The sequence below is a fragment of the Mastigoproctus giganteus genome, chromosome 13 (genome assembly GCF_048544385.1).
Source record: "Mastigoproctus giganteus isolate SK-2022 chromosome 13, ASM4854438v1, whole genome shotgun sequence".
In the NCBI taxonomy this organism is placed as follows: domain Eukaryota; kingdom Metazoa; phylum Arthropoda; class Arachnida; order Uropygi; family Thelyphonidae; genus Mastigoproctus; species Mastigoproctus giganteus.
Genome location: NC_143587.1, coordinates 49,131,046 through 49,149,085, shown reverse-complemented (window position 1 = coordinate 49,149,085; position 18,040 = coordinate 49,131,046). Strand labels below are relative to the sequence as shown.

Genomic DNA, 18,040 nt, shown 5'->3' with positions numbered 1-18,040 from the left:
TGTTTATGTATTGTGCTTTCAAATTTTGATTAGTTAAAGGTTATCAATGAAATTAATGATTAATCACTGTATCTCGCTTCATATCTGTGTTTTGGGTATTCTGATTTTGTTAAGCCATGTGTGTGTTCTCGGTGACAGTATAGTAGTTTGCCACCCATTTAGGATTCGATTCGGCAACGGGAGTCCTCTTCATTCGAGGCTGTGATTAGTCGATCTCAGGCGCAGGGTGTAGGTTGTGCCCGTGAGTTATTCCAATTTTTTCAGTCCACACAACATGCAAATCCGAACTTGAGCACGCACACTTCTATGGACAACACACAACGGCACAAACTGGCCCAAGTCGCTGATCTGCCTAAAAACCCGACATCAACGCAAAATCATGCAGCTCCGCCTATTTTCATCCAAACATTAATAAAACCTTTCTTTAAAGTTACATACGCTCTCCAGTTTCGTAAACTTAGGTAATATAAGCTGTGTAATATAATGCTTTATAAGCTTGCTTTCTTGCATCATATGCTTCAACTAATGCTAATATAGTTGGTAACTATTCTCAGATTAAAAGAAATTTTCTTGTATTCTGGTTTGCAGCTGTCCTTTCTTAATTTAAATACATGTCCTTTAGTCTGTACCACCTGAAAAAGAGAAGTTTTTTCGAAATGTTCATTGTCGAGTTCGAGCACATTCATGGCGCCAAAAACAGGACTGTCAAGACTTTTAAACGCCCTGCAGGCAAGAAAATGTAGTCTCCTCCCCACTATATGCACAGGTGACGGCAGTACTTCATAGAGTTTGTTGTTGCCCCACTCAATGAAAAGGTCCCAGTGTACTATACATTTTGCCAATCCTGACTTTATTACCAGAAGACTTTCGACAACTAGCCCGATGCCTTCCGTCTGTGTATTGACCAGCATCTATCCTATCGTTGATTTTAACATCAATAGTTATCGGGTCACTGACCAGTATCAATTGTGTTAAATTCTGATATGGTTTTTTACTTTTCTTTTTCGCTAGATATACTGCATAATTTGTGTACAGTTTATTATATTAGAAATAAAAAAAAAAAAAGAAAAAGAAAAGCGGGTGACCCCATTTCACTCTGAATGGCACGACTCAGGAAAATTCTTTCTCAACCCCATGACCAGTCTGCTCCTATTTGGCTTACACGTGTTTGATGTAACTGTAGATTAATAACGTAAATTATTACACATTTAACAGTATAATGATTATTCATTAAATGAACATTTTTTTTTACTTATTTTGATTCCACTTATTCAGTTTGTAATTTTATTTATGTATTTACTGTTCCTTTCTCTGTCAAATGAATAACGTTTTACATCAAGCACAATGATATCCCTTTCGAAACGTGTCTTGTAATCTGATTTCTTGCAATTGCGAAAGAAGAAACAAGGTTCTTATGTTTATTATATTACTCATTTAGTTTTGAGTTTCGTTGTTGCTAGTGGAGATATGATAAAACATCAATAAAAAAAAGTAGAAGAATAAAAATCTACACTTCAAGAAATATTTTGAAGAAGTTTATTTTTTATATTCTATTCTATTTTATTTTATTATATTTGTAACGTTATATATAACGTTATAATTTTACTTTATTACATTAGACGATACTGGAAGAAAGAGGAAAATTGAGCTTACCACGAATATCTTTGACGCAATCTTTGATGTCATTTCTGAAGACACGATGTGTAGGAATACATTGACAGCGACATGGATCTCCTGGCACGGACGCTGCTAGCTGAGATGTCCTCTGGCACACTGTATTATTGCAAAAATCCTTAGAGATGGTAAATATGTCCCCATAGCTATCTCTGGCAACGTCGGTAATGTATCCCTCCTGAATCGCATGGACCACGGTCCAGATGATAGCCACTCCTAGAGCAAGCATGTTCGAAGCACGGTGGACGACCATCTTCGTTGCCTCTGTTTAATAAACAGAGTATTGAACTCGTTCCACATCAGATAGATCATCGCAACAAGAGGGGAGACACAAATACTTATGGTTATGGGACTCATTTAACAAACCCCATTAATATCACGCACATTAAGAATTCCAGTGCTAAGCTTTTTCAACTTTTTTCTTTTTCAGATCGACGTGAAGATTTTCCGTACAGAAGCATTTCCAAACATCTTGAACTGTTCGTTGTTTCGTTTTTTGCTGTAAAACAAAAACAGAACAAAAATATGAAATATCATCGAGAGTTTTCGATATACTGTATATGATATGGGACAGTCACAAACTGTATTTGCGATACCATAAAAAGATAAATTAATCTCAATTTAGTCTGTCTCATCTATCATGTATGACAGGTGTCGTTTCCTGGAAGTATTTCCCACCAAGAGGGTCACTTGAAATTTTCAGAAGCGACTGAAGTCATCCTGCGTCAGCAGTAGCTGAGTGGTCAAGGGCGCGAGTGCAGTAGCACACGCTCTTTGAGTGGACCAGTGTTCAATCCCGTGACTACTAAATACGATTAACATTCGTATTGATTGATTTACTGTAAACTACACTGATCTGGTGGTCATTCCGGAGTATAAACAAGAAAATTATATTATAATCTTATGTCTGTAAAATTATTTGTATTCTGTTGTCGGTTAACTAGTTTTACGGGATGAAAACCACAGTTTTTCAGAGGCGGAGGAACAGTAACTCTTCCTTTACCTTTGGGACGGTAAAGGTAAGTAGACTTAATTCTCAACTCCAGCCGGAAATGGAAATCGAACCTAGGCTTTCTTCCAGGTGGTGTGTAAAAGCAGCGATTCTATTAACTACGTTACGAACGAGGGCCCACTAAAAATAATGAGAAAAATTATATAAAAATATTTTTTTGCTTTAATTTTCTTATCAGAAAATGGAAGTGTTAAAATTGCGTACAGTACTTGGGAAAATTCTGCTGTTAACAGATGTAGGGATAATCAGCTTCTGAACTGCAAAGTAGCAAGGGGAGCTCAGTAGAGAGATTATGATTCCGGCTATCGAAGCAAAGGCGCGGTACACTGAAGAAACCATATCGTGCATATTATTGCGACAAACTTTGGTAGTATAGTTGTTTACATAAGTCACAGTTTGGGAATAACATTTTTGTTAACACAATTTAAAAGAATGTACTCTTTGTGCCACGTGATTCAACTGAATCCGAAACGTGTCAATACTCATTTCGTGAATCCTTGTTGGTATCGCAGTGAATAACATCGCTGAGTTTTCAACATATCATTTCAGCCAGGGAATCGAAAATATCACCCCCCGGTGGTAATATACTTACCCTGTTTTTATGGAAACACATATTTCCTGGGATTCAGCACACGGTAATAAAACTAAGATAAATAACAGTGCCAAGGACTTTTGTTACTATACGTTTATTCTACGAGTACATTGCTAAGGGTTTGATCAATTCCGATCAACAGTCATGGATTTGGTTCTGAGAATTCAGTTGTTTCTCATAATGAAGAGTGCTATCGTTAGTGGAATGAAAGCCTGTTTTTTCATGGGGGAGGGGGTGGAAAGGTAACACTGAGATTTGGGACTAGCCATTCTTCTTCTCAAGGGCTTATAGATAAATCAAAAGAAAAGAAAGAAAGTGAAGGTAATTTTTCCTTGTAGATCCGTATATGGAATCACACAAGTAGTAGATACGAGTGGCACCAGTATCAAGCTTGATCTGAAGCAGATATATCTAGTTCAACTATAACCTCCTTCCTCCCTTTCTAGAGAAGGGAGAGTATTGGTCCCTCAGATAAAGGATAAATTCAACATATAAGGACTGTTTTTAGAAAGAAAAAATTTGAATTTTCTACACATTTTAACAATTTCTGTTTAAAATATAAAATATATTTTAAATAGGAATTATGATACGTGGTATAACGATTCCCATTATAAACATTTCGCGTGGTATAATGTTTTCCAACCAGTGGTACACGTGTCACCAGGAGAGTACGAATATCTACACTTATATTTATTCTTGTGCAGATAAAATACAGAAATAGTAAAGAATGTGTCACTGATGGAAAAAGAACAAGCACAGGAAACAAATAATTGACTGCTTACTTACTTACTGCACATAGGAGGGTATCCTGATATAACCATATATACATTCAACGGCATTTCTTCTACTTTCTAATCCAAAACTATCTAAGGTAAGTTCTAATCCTTATTATTTGTACAAAATAACGCAGCATTCATTTCACATTCTGCTCATTACGCCTTCTGCCTTGACCTCATATTCGTCCAACAAACTTCCTGCGTTGTGGTCCATTTATAACCATTCTTTTTCGCTTGCGAATGTCCTTGCGAATTTTTTCCCAGTCAAGTGACGGTACAAGTTACGGAGGAGAGCACGAGCTGGCCATTCTGATTTTTTTTTTTAATCGTACAAAAAAAAAAGCTGTTTGTCTAGATCGGCGTACAGACAAACGCATTCCAGTCCTCACCCTTATTCAATATACCCAATCACCAATGGATGCATTGGAATTAAATATCATTTCGAATATAACTTCAATTAAGTCTTCCGCAATATTCTTTAATAAGAAAAAATTAAGAATATTGACGCTTCTACAAATGATGTTTTTCCATAAAGTCTAAATGAACTAAGTGGTCTGTAGATTGATATTTTTCAATCATTTGCGGTAAATATCTTTTAATCAGAATTACAATAGTTCTTGATAGCCTTGCACTACCTTGCACTAATAAACCTTGCAAAATGGTTTATTACTATAGCAATAAACCATTTTGCTTGCTGTTTTGCGAGAAATCAGAATAATTTCAGGGGTGATGGTTGTTGTAATAGGGTTTTGCGAGCATCAACGACTAATGCCACATTGCTCCGTGTATAATATCTGTAAATTGCGTGTGTTCTGTGGTCGATTTTCTGTTTGCTGGATGAAAAACCCGAGTTTCAGGAAGTAAAAACCATGCAACCCTCGCATGAAGCCAACTAACTCAGCCACGTTGTCAAAAAGGCGCATAAAAATTCTTCATATCATCGACGGGACTCGAACTCAGGTCTTTTTTCATCCTACCAACTGTACTACCCACCGAGGACTCTAGCCTACCAACTAATTCGCAGAATGGCACCGCCACCGTACTGCCACTCAAGTTTTGGCGTACTGTCGGTAGGCGGCAGGAGTGTATATCCACGAATACGCTAACATAGTTGCAAGTTTTAACATGTTGTCTGGTAATTGCAAAGTAGCTTTCAGTTACATGCTATGGATAAAACCGATTTGTGAGCTGCATAATAGAAGATTTGGAAGACTGAGCAATGTTTTGTTATTCGCTATTGTGCTCGATGTGGTCTAAATGGTACAGAGGTCGTGAGGGAAACGTCAGAAGTTTAAGGTGACAACAATTTGGAGAAAACTGCAATTTATTTATTATTATTTTTTTTTTTTTTAAGTGGCACGGGGCATTAAAGAAGGTCTAGAATCTGTGAGTGACAAAATGCAGCCTGGGCAGATATTAAAGCAAATTTCAAAGACCCAGGAGATTCTGGATGGAGACAGGAAAATCACACTCCACCACAAACACATGGCTCGAACTATTATTTAGATACAAATGGAGAACCAAATATCTAGAGTAGGTTTATTAGATAAATTCGTTATCGATTTATCAGTCGAACTTCCTACTTGATACTAAAAGAAATCAAATTCTAGCAATATGCTTTCTGATTTGAAAGAAAACATTCTCAATATTTAGAAAATCCTCATGCTATTGTATGAGCATTAGTTATAAACATTTGTAATTGGAGAATTGATTAAACATTTCATGGGTTCGAATCTAGATATAAGTTTTCCTTTCGAGTTGAAAGCATTTCGTATTACAACAAAATTTGTTATAGGATTGCTGGGGACTTAGTACCGTGCATGGGTTCAAGGTCGAGAAGATGAAAGAAGATACTTGTTGACGTTAGACTTTAATTTCTTGAACACTGCAAAGACATCCTTTGTCTTTGCAGTGTTAAAAACAGACTTCTTCAAAGTCTGTCTTTAAACCAAGTGATAGCCTCCATGGACGGGTCCATTCATCATTCAGATTTATCCCATAGTGCTGCTATTTGTCTCAGATCGTAACTCTAACTTGACTGATCCACTAATTACATATTATTCTTCCCAAACCAAGCGAACCGAATTCTTCCCAAACCAAGCCAACAGGGGCTATTCTCCGGTTCAACAAAATTATCATTCTGCAAGGCACTTCTTATGCAAAGCACTATTCACAAAAAACATTGATCCAACATCATATCGTGAAAAGCAGGGCGCAAACCATCAAAATTGTTGAAAATTGGAAAGGTGCAGTTCATATTTCTGGAGAGTATCATACAGAAGTGTTCTACATATCATATTGAGGTACACTTCTCTTATTCTTTTACAATATTGAGCATTATAGCTCTGGAAGCATTCCCAGACTGCGCGTGGTATTGTCACCGTCCTCCCCACACCAGGTGGAAAAGGCCCCGGTTCGAATCCCGTCGATGACGCGAGGAACTTTAATGGGCTTTTTTCACTCTGTGGCTGAGTTAGTCGGTCTCAGGCGTAGATAGCAAGGTTTTTCTCCACAGAAACTGTGGTTTTTTCGTCCAGCAAAACAGGATATTGTAGAACAAGATCATTTATGGTTGTTTTTACCGGCTAGACCAGCAATATTTCTTGCGCTCCTGTCTTATAACTACCTGTCCACTTTCAAATTAGTTGAGCTTATTACTGCATGTTATATCAATTGCAAACACTCATACTCACACCATTTGGTTTTTTCTCCCGAAAACTAGATTTTTCGTCCAGAAAATAGACAAACCGACCATTGAATAAACGCAACAACAAAAATCCATACCACCTGCAGCTGCATTTTATAGATACATATTCTATACTACCTCAGTGCCCTCTACAATATTTTCATAATCAATGATGGCGCACTATGGCCATAGTTGCCGATGCGCTAATAAATCCCTAAACAAACAATCATAATCAATGAAATTCTTTGATAAAAGCATAAAATGCGCTTACTATTTTTGCCAACATCTTTTTGTTTGGCAAAGCACATATATCAGTTTTAATTTACATTGTGCACTGTTCGTCTTTTGCAAAACAACTCCGAATGATTGGGAGCTTTTAAATATTAAATTTCTTTTAACTACTTCCTTCCGCTGTTCAGATGTCAAGGTTGAAAGGTGCAGCAATGCAGCTGCGCTATTTTTTAGCGTTTATTCCTGTTTTTCGCTTCCCATCTTCTGTTTCGTGCATTTTTGCAAATTTTACAGACGACTTGTATTACGTCATTCACCAGACTACCAAAAAAACTCACGCTTAGTAACTTCCGTTTCGTGTAGACAACTTTCTTTTTTTTTCTTTTTTCTTTCTTTCCCCCACTTCCTTCTTCCTTAATATTTGGTTAAATTTTCTTCAAAATATTTTCGAAAACTTGATATAAAAAATATTTAGGTTATATCGTGTTTATCCTCGCAATATGAAATTTTATTTCATGCATTTCATTATAAATTTAAATGCGCCACCTATTTATGTTTTTTTCATGCATCATCACTGGACCAGACGAGATTTCTGTTTGGAAAGCTTCCTTGTTTCTGCTCTACTTGTTTTACGTTATAGATGTAAAAAAATATGCTCACGTACATTCATTTGTAAATATAAGTGTACTCCGAAGTTTTTTGGCTGCCCCGGATTTCCTAAACAAGTACAATTTTGTCACTAAAACGTGTGGTTATTTGTACCAATTTATATTTTTATTTATAAACCCAGCAAGTTATAGCCTTAGGTGTTTTCCCTACGGCTCTTACAAAGGAACTCTTTCGATATTTCTCTTTATCCTGTTTCACATACTTGGGTTTTATTTCAGTTTTTCCAATCCAGTGGTTGCTACAAATGGATTTTTTTTTTTTGAGAAAATCAGTATCAGACCAGTTTTTCCATTATCTCAGCTAGCTCATAGTTGAAAAAATTGTGCTCATTCTATTATAATGTATCTCGTATATATACATATTTCATATATTTATTTATTATATTAAATAATTTTTTAAATTATAAATTATAAAATTCAATTGAATTTTATAATTTCATTCTCCACCTCCCTAATAAATTCAGATTTTATAATTAATTATAAAGCCTGAATTTATAATTTTTTAAAATATCATAACGATTGTTGCTATCTAAATCAATTATTATAAAAGCTACAGCTTTTGAATAATAATTTAATAATAGTATAATTGTAATAATTTCATTTTTATATTTTATTGTTATATAATATTAATTAATATTATAATATAACCATAATGCAATATTTATTACGTTATTTGATTATTATATAAAATTATGATTTAATAATTAATGTAATTATTAAATAATGATTTAATAAAGTTAGCATTAGCATTAGTAGAGGCATATAATGCAAGAAAGCAAGCTTATACAGCTGTCTTTCTTCAATTTGAGCTTATGCCCCCTCAGTTTCGTAATCTGAGCAAGAGACCCATCAGAATTGAACCTGCTCAACCCATTCAAGGCCTTATACACCTCAATCGGATCACCTCGCAGGTGGCTAGTCTCCAGGCACTGCAATTTGCAGAACTTAAGCCTTTCTTCATAAGAGCACCCCTTTGTTCCCCTCACCAGTCTTGTTGCCCTTCTCTGTACTCGTTCTAGCAACTCTACATCCTTTCTAAAATGATGCTTCCAGACCTGTACACAGTATTAAAGGTGTGGCCCAACTATTGCCTTGTATAACTGGATAATCACCTTCTTGTCCCCGCTAGCAAAATTCCTATATATCATTGACAAGACTCCATGACCTGCCCTGGCAGCCCGTCTGCACTACTCAGAAAACTTCATATCTGACTGCACAATTACCCACAAGTCTTTTTCATTCTCCATCTCCCTAAGTGTAGTACCACACAGTTGGTACATTTCTCTTGGGTACCTGCTACCCATGAAGTACTTTCCATTTGTCAATGTTAAACTTTAGTTGCCACTTCTCAGCCCATCTACCCAGCTTAATGAAACAAAGATGCATTTGTGATATTTCGGCCATAGGTATCGAAAATTATTAGTTAGACTACTGTTTAAATTCTGCTATTGTTTTGCATATAATATTGAAAAAAAAAAAAAAAAATTCACGTTATTATGCGTTATATGTGGCAGCTACGTAATAGTGGCTACTAATATAAACCAAAAGAATGGGGTACGTCCCTAATGTTTCAGAAAAGACTGATTTCTCGGCAATATGCAAATTATCTCCCCAGTATAAAATATTATATCGGCAATTTAAAAAACGTGTTGATCCGCAACTTAGATACTCTTTCTATAGGCAATGAAGCAACCCTTGATAGATATACTATCAAGGGTTGCTTCATTGCTTGTCAATTCAATGTCCCTTGGTTGTTGTTGTTATTTGGTTTTTAGGAGCATTAGTAACTAAGGCCATATTGCTCCGGGATATGCGGTGGTCATTCCCTGACCTTTCCGCATCCTCCGTATTTGGTGGTGACGGGCTCGAATCCCGATCTAATCAAGAAGCGTGTGCTACGCACTGCTGCTCCTTCCCACCTGGCTACGGAGGCGCCAATGTCCCTTGGGTTAGCCTTCCCATTTCGAAGTTTGTCTTCTTTGATAGCATCTGGCTTCCGAAGAATACAAAATGTGATGATAATGTCATGCAACGTCCGGCATAAAATGAAAATCACCCTACAGTAATGATATAATTATCTTAACATTTCCAAATAAAGCGCGAAAAGGTGAAGGATTTATCGTGATGGATGACAAGGACAGAACTCAGAGTCCAAAGTGTTGCTGACATTAATTTATAATTGCATCTCCGTGACGTGAAAAAAATAAAATAATGAAATAAAATAGAAGTGGCCCAGCAGGGTAATTTATCAGGTACACGAATAATGTTTGGGTGCAGGTGGATAGGCTTGTCTTTGCTATGGCTTGGGTACAACTGTAATGAGTAACTAAGGTGTAAATGCAGGCTAAGATTGAGGCCAGATTATAATAAGGATATTAGACTACAGTATCGTGTGTATAACCATGTTTTCTATGCTATAACGACAATCGTATCATTTAGCACATTATTGCCTGCAGTACTGCGCTTTGAAAAGGATAATGAGAGATAAAACAATGCCTCCCAACGTGAATTATGGAGTAGGGATTCTGTTACTTCAGGTGGGGCGTGAGCTTTTGTTGAACTTGAGGTCAGGCGTGGTGGCACTCCCTGTACCCTCGACAGTTGAATTACCAATTTATCCTCCCTGTTATCACCAAGTGATATATCTCCACATGGTATATTTAGACAAATTTGTTCATATGAACTCAGTTCATATAAACGGTAGTCAGTGAAAGCGAATCAAATGTGTCACAAAATAAGAAAAAAAAAAAAAAAAGAAGTGACTTGTCCATCGATCTGTCAAGTTATAGATCCATATCTCAGGGATATACATTTTAGAATATTTTTGAAAAGGATAGCCTTCCATCCACTGCTTCAGCCATAAACCGGCTCATTTTCGCAGCGTACTTTCAAGGATGCATGACCACAATCCCCTGGCAGCATTACTTAAGATCTAACGTGCCAACAGCTTGAAATCATTTTCTTAGGTGTTAAGGAGAAGTTTGCTAATGTTGCAGCCTCTCCACTTATATAAATCGATGATGGAAGTTTGTTAGAACACACTTCCATTATATTTCCGAAACTAGTTCCGGCAACCAACAGCTAGGTTTTTTTGTTGCTGTAGGGTTTTAGGCGCATCAACAACTGAGGACATATTGCTCTGGATATAGTACGTCTGTAAATTGCGTGTGTTCTGTGGTTGATATGCTGTTTGCTTTACGAAAACCCCGAGTTTCCGGGAGAAACCAGGCTACCCACGCCTGAGACTGACTAACTGAACCACGTTGTGAAAAAGACCCATAAAAATTCCTCTCGTCATTGACAGGAATCGAAGTTAGATCTTTTCCACCGGGTGTCAGGAGGACGGCGATTCTGCCAACTGTGTTACCCACGAGGTCCCAACAGCTAGAAAAAAAGGTGAAAAAATATACGAACCATATGAAATTTGGATTTTTTTGAGAAATCGATTATCAAAATGGACAGCACTCGAATCGTTGATCATAAGAACACGCCAGGGTAACCCGCAGATAGCACCTTTCACATGTACTGTTCATACTTGGAAAATCAAGTGAAAAACCTAGAATGCAAAGTGCTTATATTCGCTTATAAAATCAGTGAAGCTACTCTTTTAAAATACTGTGTAATTGCAGTTTCTGCTGTAATACCATAACTTAATGATAAATAGTTTACTTTGGATTTCTCTCAGCATGAAACTCAGAAATTCTACTGTCCTAACAACTCGACTAATAATTCACTTAGTGTCACCAAGAAGGACAATTGTATTTATGTTCCCATTCGACTCTTTTTGAGAGATTCGGATGCAACCATCGCTTAAATTATAAGTTTAGTTAGGAGACGTTAGATGCTGTCTCCCAGTATTAGATCCTTTTGCATGTTGCAACTGTTGTAAATAGGCAACTGAAAACGAGGAATCAAAATCAAGCGTTTTAACCGTTTTCCCAGTTATTTTTAATAATCGAGTTCCCACTATAGTTCTCTTAGGAATTGCATTATTTCTGTTTATTAATACAATTCTCTTTAATAATACAATAGTGTTTATTGTATTATTAAAGTATATGCATTAAAAAGCAGAGGAATATGTAAAATTACCTGTGAAATTACTCGGCCACATAGAAGAGTGTATTGATTACAAGGACAAACCTGTCAGTTTGACGTTTGTCCTTGTTTCAATGTTTCAATGTACGCTGGGCGATAAAAAAAAAGACAGTCGATGATAATTCAGGAGGGTTAAGCAACAAGCAACGAAACGAACCGGTAGGACAAGGAAAATTTGGAGATAGATCAGGAATTCTTGATGTAGTGGCTACATCATCCCAACAGTGGCCTCTCTAAAAGGGGAACGCATACGCTTCTCCGTAAAGAGTGAAACGAAAGGAGAGGAAATCAACAAAAGTGGCTGCTAGGGTGCCCAATATCCATAAGAAAGAAGTTGCTTATCCTTGGTTTTCATGGTAAGTCTACAGGGCACAAACGAAGCGTAGTTTCAAGAGGGATCATATACATTTCCAGTTAGAATGCCTAGAATACTCCAAAGTGCATTGTGGCCTATTCTAGGCATTATCATAACCTGAATTCCAGTCCCAGGCGTGGTTCACAGTTCAAAACCTATTCTTGTGTTTAGAATTACTCACTGCGACGAATCTACGAAACTAAATTTGTTTATTTTAGTTTGGTTACATAATATATAATCCATCTCCAAGAACAGTTTTAGTTAGTGGGTTGTGCATTCGTGGATACTGTGTTCACTAACCTGATAATTCTCCGAACCACAAAGCCAAGTTTGTAGATACTTGATATTAACAAGACCTACTCTGCGAAACTGGTTGTGGTTTCAGAAGAATCTCGACCTGTGTGTCTTGAAACAGATTTGAAGTGGCATGTTTCGATGAGCCAACGCCTTTTTCTTCGACTACAGTTGTTGGAATAGGGTTTTTTAAGAACATCGGCTACTAAGGCCATATTGCTCCGTGTATATTGTCTGTAAATTGCGTGTGTTCTGAGATCGATTTTCTGTTTGCTAAAAACCCGAGTTTCAGGGAGGAAAAAAAAAAAAAAAAACTACACTCGCCTGAGACAGACTAACTTAGCCACGTTGTGAAAAAGGCCCATAAAAATTCTTCAGGTCATCGAACTCAGCTCTTTCCACCTGGTGTGGGGAGGATTTTACCAATTCGGCTACCCACAAGCCTCGACAATGCAGCTGATGATTGCTATGAAGTACAACGAAATATTAGCTACCTATTATCGTTAATTGGCTAGAATAAATATGGTCAAAGGTTGGCCCAACGTTATTAGTTTTCTGCATAAATCAAATTTCTCTAAAAGTTCTGATGTTTTAATACTTTTGAAGTTGTATCTTATATAACTTGCAATTGAATAAAAGCTTGGGCAAACTCTGGCTTATTTATGCACTACCTGTAAATGGTTATGGCTGAAAGAACGCCTGCTTTCAATGCATGAGTCAGAATATCGAAATATAATATATATTGTGTTTGTTATACTTATCGCTACGCTGTAGTTGTTAAATCACGAAAATACTGTAAAGATTTCCAAGTGAGCATTAAAGTTGTTTTGGATGAGCTCCTGGTTAACTCAGGACACGGCGCAACAGTGTGTCCCTACGGTACTTGTTTTAAGGCTTGGTTCTCCTGTTTCCACTATGGAAAAATGAGGGGAAGAAGCAAGAAGCCCTGTACACCCACCAGCTACTTTATACCGAATTGAAAAGGTCACAGCACGTTCTTTGTGTCAATGATCAAATGGAACTTAGACTTTTCCAGCCAGTAGCCAAGTGGCACCCGATTTCTTCCAAAGAAGCAAGTACTAGTTTCAAAAGTTGAAAAGTGTATTAAATCAAGTCTTTTAAATTCAATAATGATCAGCGCTTGTTGTAAGGAAATCTGTACTGAAGTACATAGAAGTGCGAGTGCGATAGTTATCTCGAGGTCAAGTGCAGGTTCGTGTATTCAAACTACGTCCAGAAATTTTATGATTTTCAGTTGATCACCTCTTCAAAATCTCATCACGTTTCTGGCCTCTGTCGTTTCAGCCACGTTAACATTTTTACATGTACTGGAGAAAAGAAATAATAATAAAAAATAAAATGCTGAATGTTTTTCTTGGACGCTTTTTAGCTAAACTAGGGAGTGAGATTAATGATAATATTCACCCAGAAATTATGGAGCATTTACGTGACTTGCAGTTAACAACAGATTTTTTTTTTTTTTTCGAAAAGGGTGATCTTAAATCGTGGCACAATCCGTTTATATGTTCTCTAACAATACAGAAAGAATGTTCTACTTTCGAATTATTTAAATTTATTTCTACTTTCAAATTATTTAAATTTATTTCTACTCTCGAATTGTTTAAATTTCATTTTCCATTCGAATTATTTACATTTATTTCTACTCTCGAATTATTTAAATTTAATTCTCCTTTCGAATTATTTAAATTTAAATTGAAGCGAACATAATTTCGATTTTATATAAACGAAAAGTTTTGATGTAGTAGAATTTCCAACTACCAATTTACATAAAAGTAATTTATGCTTTTATTTATTTATGCAATGTTAAACGTACGTACATCAAAAGCAAGGCCTGCACTAAAATGAATGTAGTAATTTGTTTGCAAACTTTGGAAGTGTGTCATTCTCTTGACTAAAAATTCCAGAAATCGAAGAGTAAGACGCAACCAACCGGTTGAATAGCGGCATGAGGTCGACTTTAAAATATAACAAAATTTAAGATTTACATATTTCATGGCTGATGCCGACAGAGATATGTCCTTGCAAGAACGTATTTGTTTTTGTGTGGTAAATAGAGCAAAATGTAGTTCATGACTGGGAATATTAAGGGCAGCACGAATAAAACGATAAAAACGAAAGTTTTAAAGAAATTCCGATATTCAGAAACTTCTTTAAAAAGTTTTAATTCAAGTATTTCTTTAGAAGTCAAAAGTTTCAAGACAAGAAAATGAAAGGGCATTCTAATTCAAACAATAAGCAACCTAGCCTGTGTGATATTCCTATCTTAATAGCAAGATTTATATTCTTTATATTTGGATACTTACAAAAGTCCACAAAGATGGCTGGAGTTTTAGGAGGTATAATTTAACAGAAATCTTTTATTATGGAATTTTTTCTACCTTGTGACGGGTACTGGTACTTGGCTGTGTCTGGTTAATAATGATAATAAAATAAAATAAAAAATCGCGGAGAAAAAAAAAAAAAAAAAAAACGCGAAAGTCGCTTCGTTGCACCTACCTTCCCCAAGGCTGAAGTGATGACTGAGGCAGAGAGTGGCGCTATCTGGTGTCGCTCCCATAACTACCACCCACCATTGTATGTCAACACTAAACAAGTCCACCTCATAGCTAGATGAAGAGGAGTTGTAGAAATATTGAATATATTGCATCGACTGTGGCACAGGATAAAGTCGCTTGCGTTTTAGGGTTTAGGCAGAGCGGTTGGTACGAAAAGTCGGAGACAGTCTCCCGCGAACCACAGTTGAGCAAGTGGCGCTGTCTCCCGTATGGCTACCACAACTGAAGGGCAAGACCATCCAGCCCAACCACCTGGAAGTGCTTCCTGCGCAATTGCGCTAGTGACCACCCAGGGGGGAGGGAAAGAAGCTAACGTATGAAGTGGAGCATCGATATGAATACATTCATCATGCGAGCATACTACGAAGTAACGAAGCCAGAGACAGACATGATAATGTACAGGACGAAATTACGCACGAGGTGGTTGGAACGATTCTCGACTGTTCAGGTCACTGAAGAGCAGACCAGAGACGGACCATCGTCAAGAACAACCTGATAGCACCTACAACCTTTTGAAAAACCAAGCAAGATGTGTGAAACCAACTACAAACAAAAACGAATACGGACAGAACGGATCCAGAACTGGAGGAGGAAGAGCAATTACAAGAACTACAACCAGGAGCAGCTGAAGTGGAAACAGACGAGATCGCAATATCCAGAATAGAAGAAGAGTGGAAGAAAGCCCTAGCAGAATTTGAGGGAACGGACTCCATAAATACCCACGCCGTACCGAAGCAGAAACCCACAGAATCCTGTGACAAGTCACAAACCACCTCAATAAGCGAATAAGATTAGATTATCTCTACAACATCGAGTGGCGGGCCACACCTTCATATCAGCCATCTGTCACCTGTACTTCCTTCAAATTATCGTTTTCGTTTCATTCGCTCTCTATTTGAATAATATCAGAAAGTTTCGAATGGAAATCCTGCCAGTACCTTGACTATTTTCCTACTTGATATCTTGAAACTACTATAATTACGTACATATTAGATATTTAGTCCCATGCAACGAGTTCTATCCCCCACCAATATACAGGAAGAAGCATGCATACAATTTTCAGGATCACTGCACCTGTATAATGAGAGATTGGAGTAATTTCACAGCTTTTCATTATTATTATTATTACTAGCCATAGAGTGTAAAAAAATTTCCGAGTTACCCTGAGAGAGAGAAAAGGGAATTACCCAAGAAAGAGAAGAATGATGATATCCAGTTCCAGCTCAGGACCCTGGATGTGCCAAGCCCATACTCACCAGATTGAGCCCCTGGAGTTCATAATCTGGGAAGAGGAAGTTCAAGTCTGTAACTTTCTAACGCGATATCAAACGGCAAGGGTGAAAAATACTTACATTCACATGGAGAATATATGGTTTTGTTAGGCAAATTTCATTGACAAAAAAAGGAAACTGTTCAGCTTAAGCGTGTAACTATTTAACTAATTTTATTTATTGTTCCCAAACTACTGAAAGTTTACACCACCATACTTGCACCACCCTCGATGCGATATGTTCAATATTTCTACTTCTCATCTTCATGCAGCTATGGAGGTGAATCTGTTTTAGCTTTGGCTTTTGCATCCAGTTGTGGGTGGTAGTCATGGGAGCGACATCAGATGACACCACTCGCTTCCTCAGCCGCCACTTCGACCTCGGGTGGGAGGGGATCAATGAAATCCCGGTACATGAAATTGGCGATCTGGAGTTGTAACTGGGATAATTGCGTTCTCCTATTATTATTTCTTTTTTCTCTCCTTATGAATTTTTTCTCGCCCCATGATGGGTAGTACTGGCACCAAGTGCATGGAGCAATTGGTTGTCTCCCAGAAACTTGAGTTTTTGTTCAGCAAATCGATTGCAGAACACATGCAATTTACAGATATATTATACGGTGCAACATGGCCTAAGTTGCTGATGCACTTAAAAACCAACCATTACTAATATATAATAATTTTCCTTCTTAATTTAAATTTCCAATACTTTACATGTTCATTTAAAATTGTCTTAATCATGCAAACTTTCATAGAAACTGCCAGTTCAAAATACAGCACCTATGATTCTTAGATGAACACAATTATCATTACAGCCAACCAACTTCCAATTTAAAATCCGTTCTTTGTAATTGGATAACCTCTGGATAACCTCTCTAAATAAACGCGAATAATTTCATACTAAACTTACACAATTAATTCTTCTTTTTTGAAGTTCTTATTACACTACATAACATCAAACCTGCATAAACATACATAAACCTGCAATTCATAATACCCTCAAATCATAAACTTCATTCACAATACTTATCATTCATAAGGACCAATCTGTCATTCAATCAATATCTTCTACTCTACCTACATATCCTTACCTACAGTATTTATAATATCCTTACCTTTCACCCATCTTACTTTGATATTTATTTTAATTTGATATTTATTTGTAATGTTTATTTTACCTTCCCTCTTTACCAGTTATTTCGTGAAGTCTTTCTGTCTTATTTTCATGTCTCTCATATAGCTGTTCTCTTTTTTTCTCTTTCAAACTATAATACTAATCTGGGCTACATTCTTGCTTATCATTAGCAACATATTTTCCATGTTAATATAAGTGATATATTAACATGGAAAATTAATGTATAATTCCATATACAGGTAATATATCTTCCCTTTACACCTTATATAAAAATATATATACAGTATTTATAAGACTAGAAGTCGTACAGAATCCCTCGCGAGTCTATATGTCGTTACTCATTGTGCACTTAGCAATCAGTCCGCCTTGTGAAATGATATTTTAAAGTTCCTGCTTGTCGCATGTGACCCAAGGCTCTGCACCATCATAAGGTCCGGAAAGTAACAAAGAGAACGACCATCGAAATTAAATTTGTCTAACTGGGTTATACAAGGAGTGCTCAAACATGCAGTCCAATGCTTTCTGCCTTAGGTTACGTTTTTGTTTGTCTATTTGTTTGTTCAAGTAATGGTATAAATTTGTAGACGTGAGCGAGAAGGAAGAGGATATGCGTGCACATGTGTGTGTGTGTGTGGTGCGAGGAAGGCACTATCCTCAATGAGTGCTCCTTGTCTAG

The 18,040-nt window shown here is 36.8% G+C and overlaps 1 protein-coding gene across 1 annotated transcript in view; it reads right to left on the bottom strand.

The window, feature by feature from the left end:
• Positions 1-18,040, bottom strand: part of sha (shavenoid) — a 71,396-nt gene that overhangs the window by 16,298 nt on the left and 37,058 nt on the right. The window contains exon 2 of the mRNA XM_090388156.1: positions 1,654-2,173. Coding sequence (XP_090244282.1) covers positions 1,654-1,927 — 274 coding nt within the window. The 5' untranslated portion in view covers positions 1,928-2,173. The remainder of the gene's footprint in view (positions 1-1,653; positions 2,174-18,040) is intronic.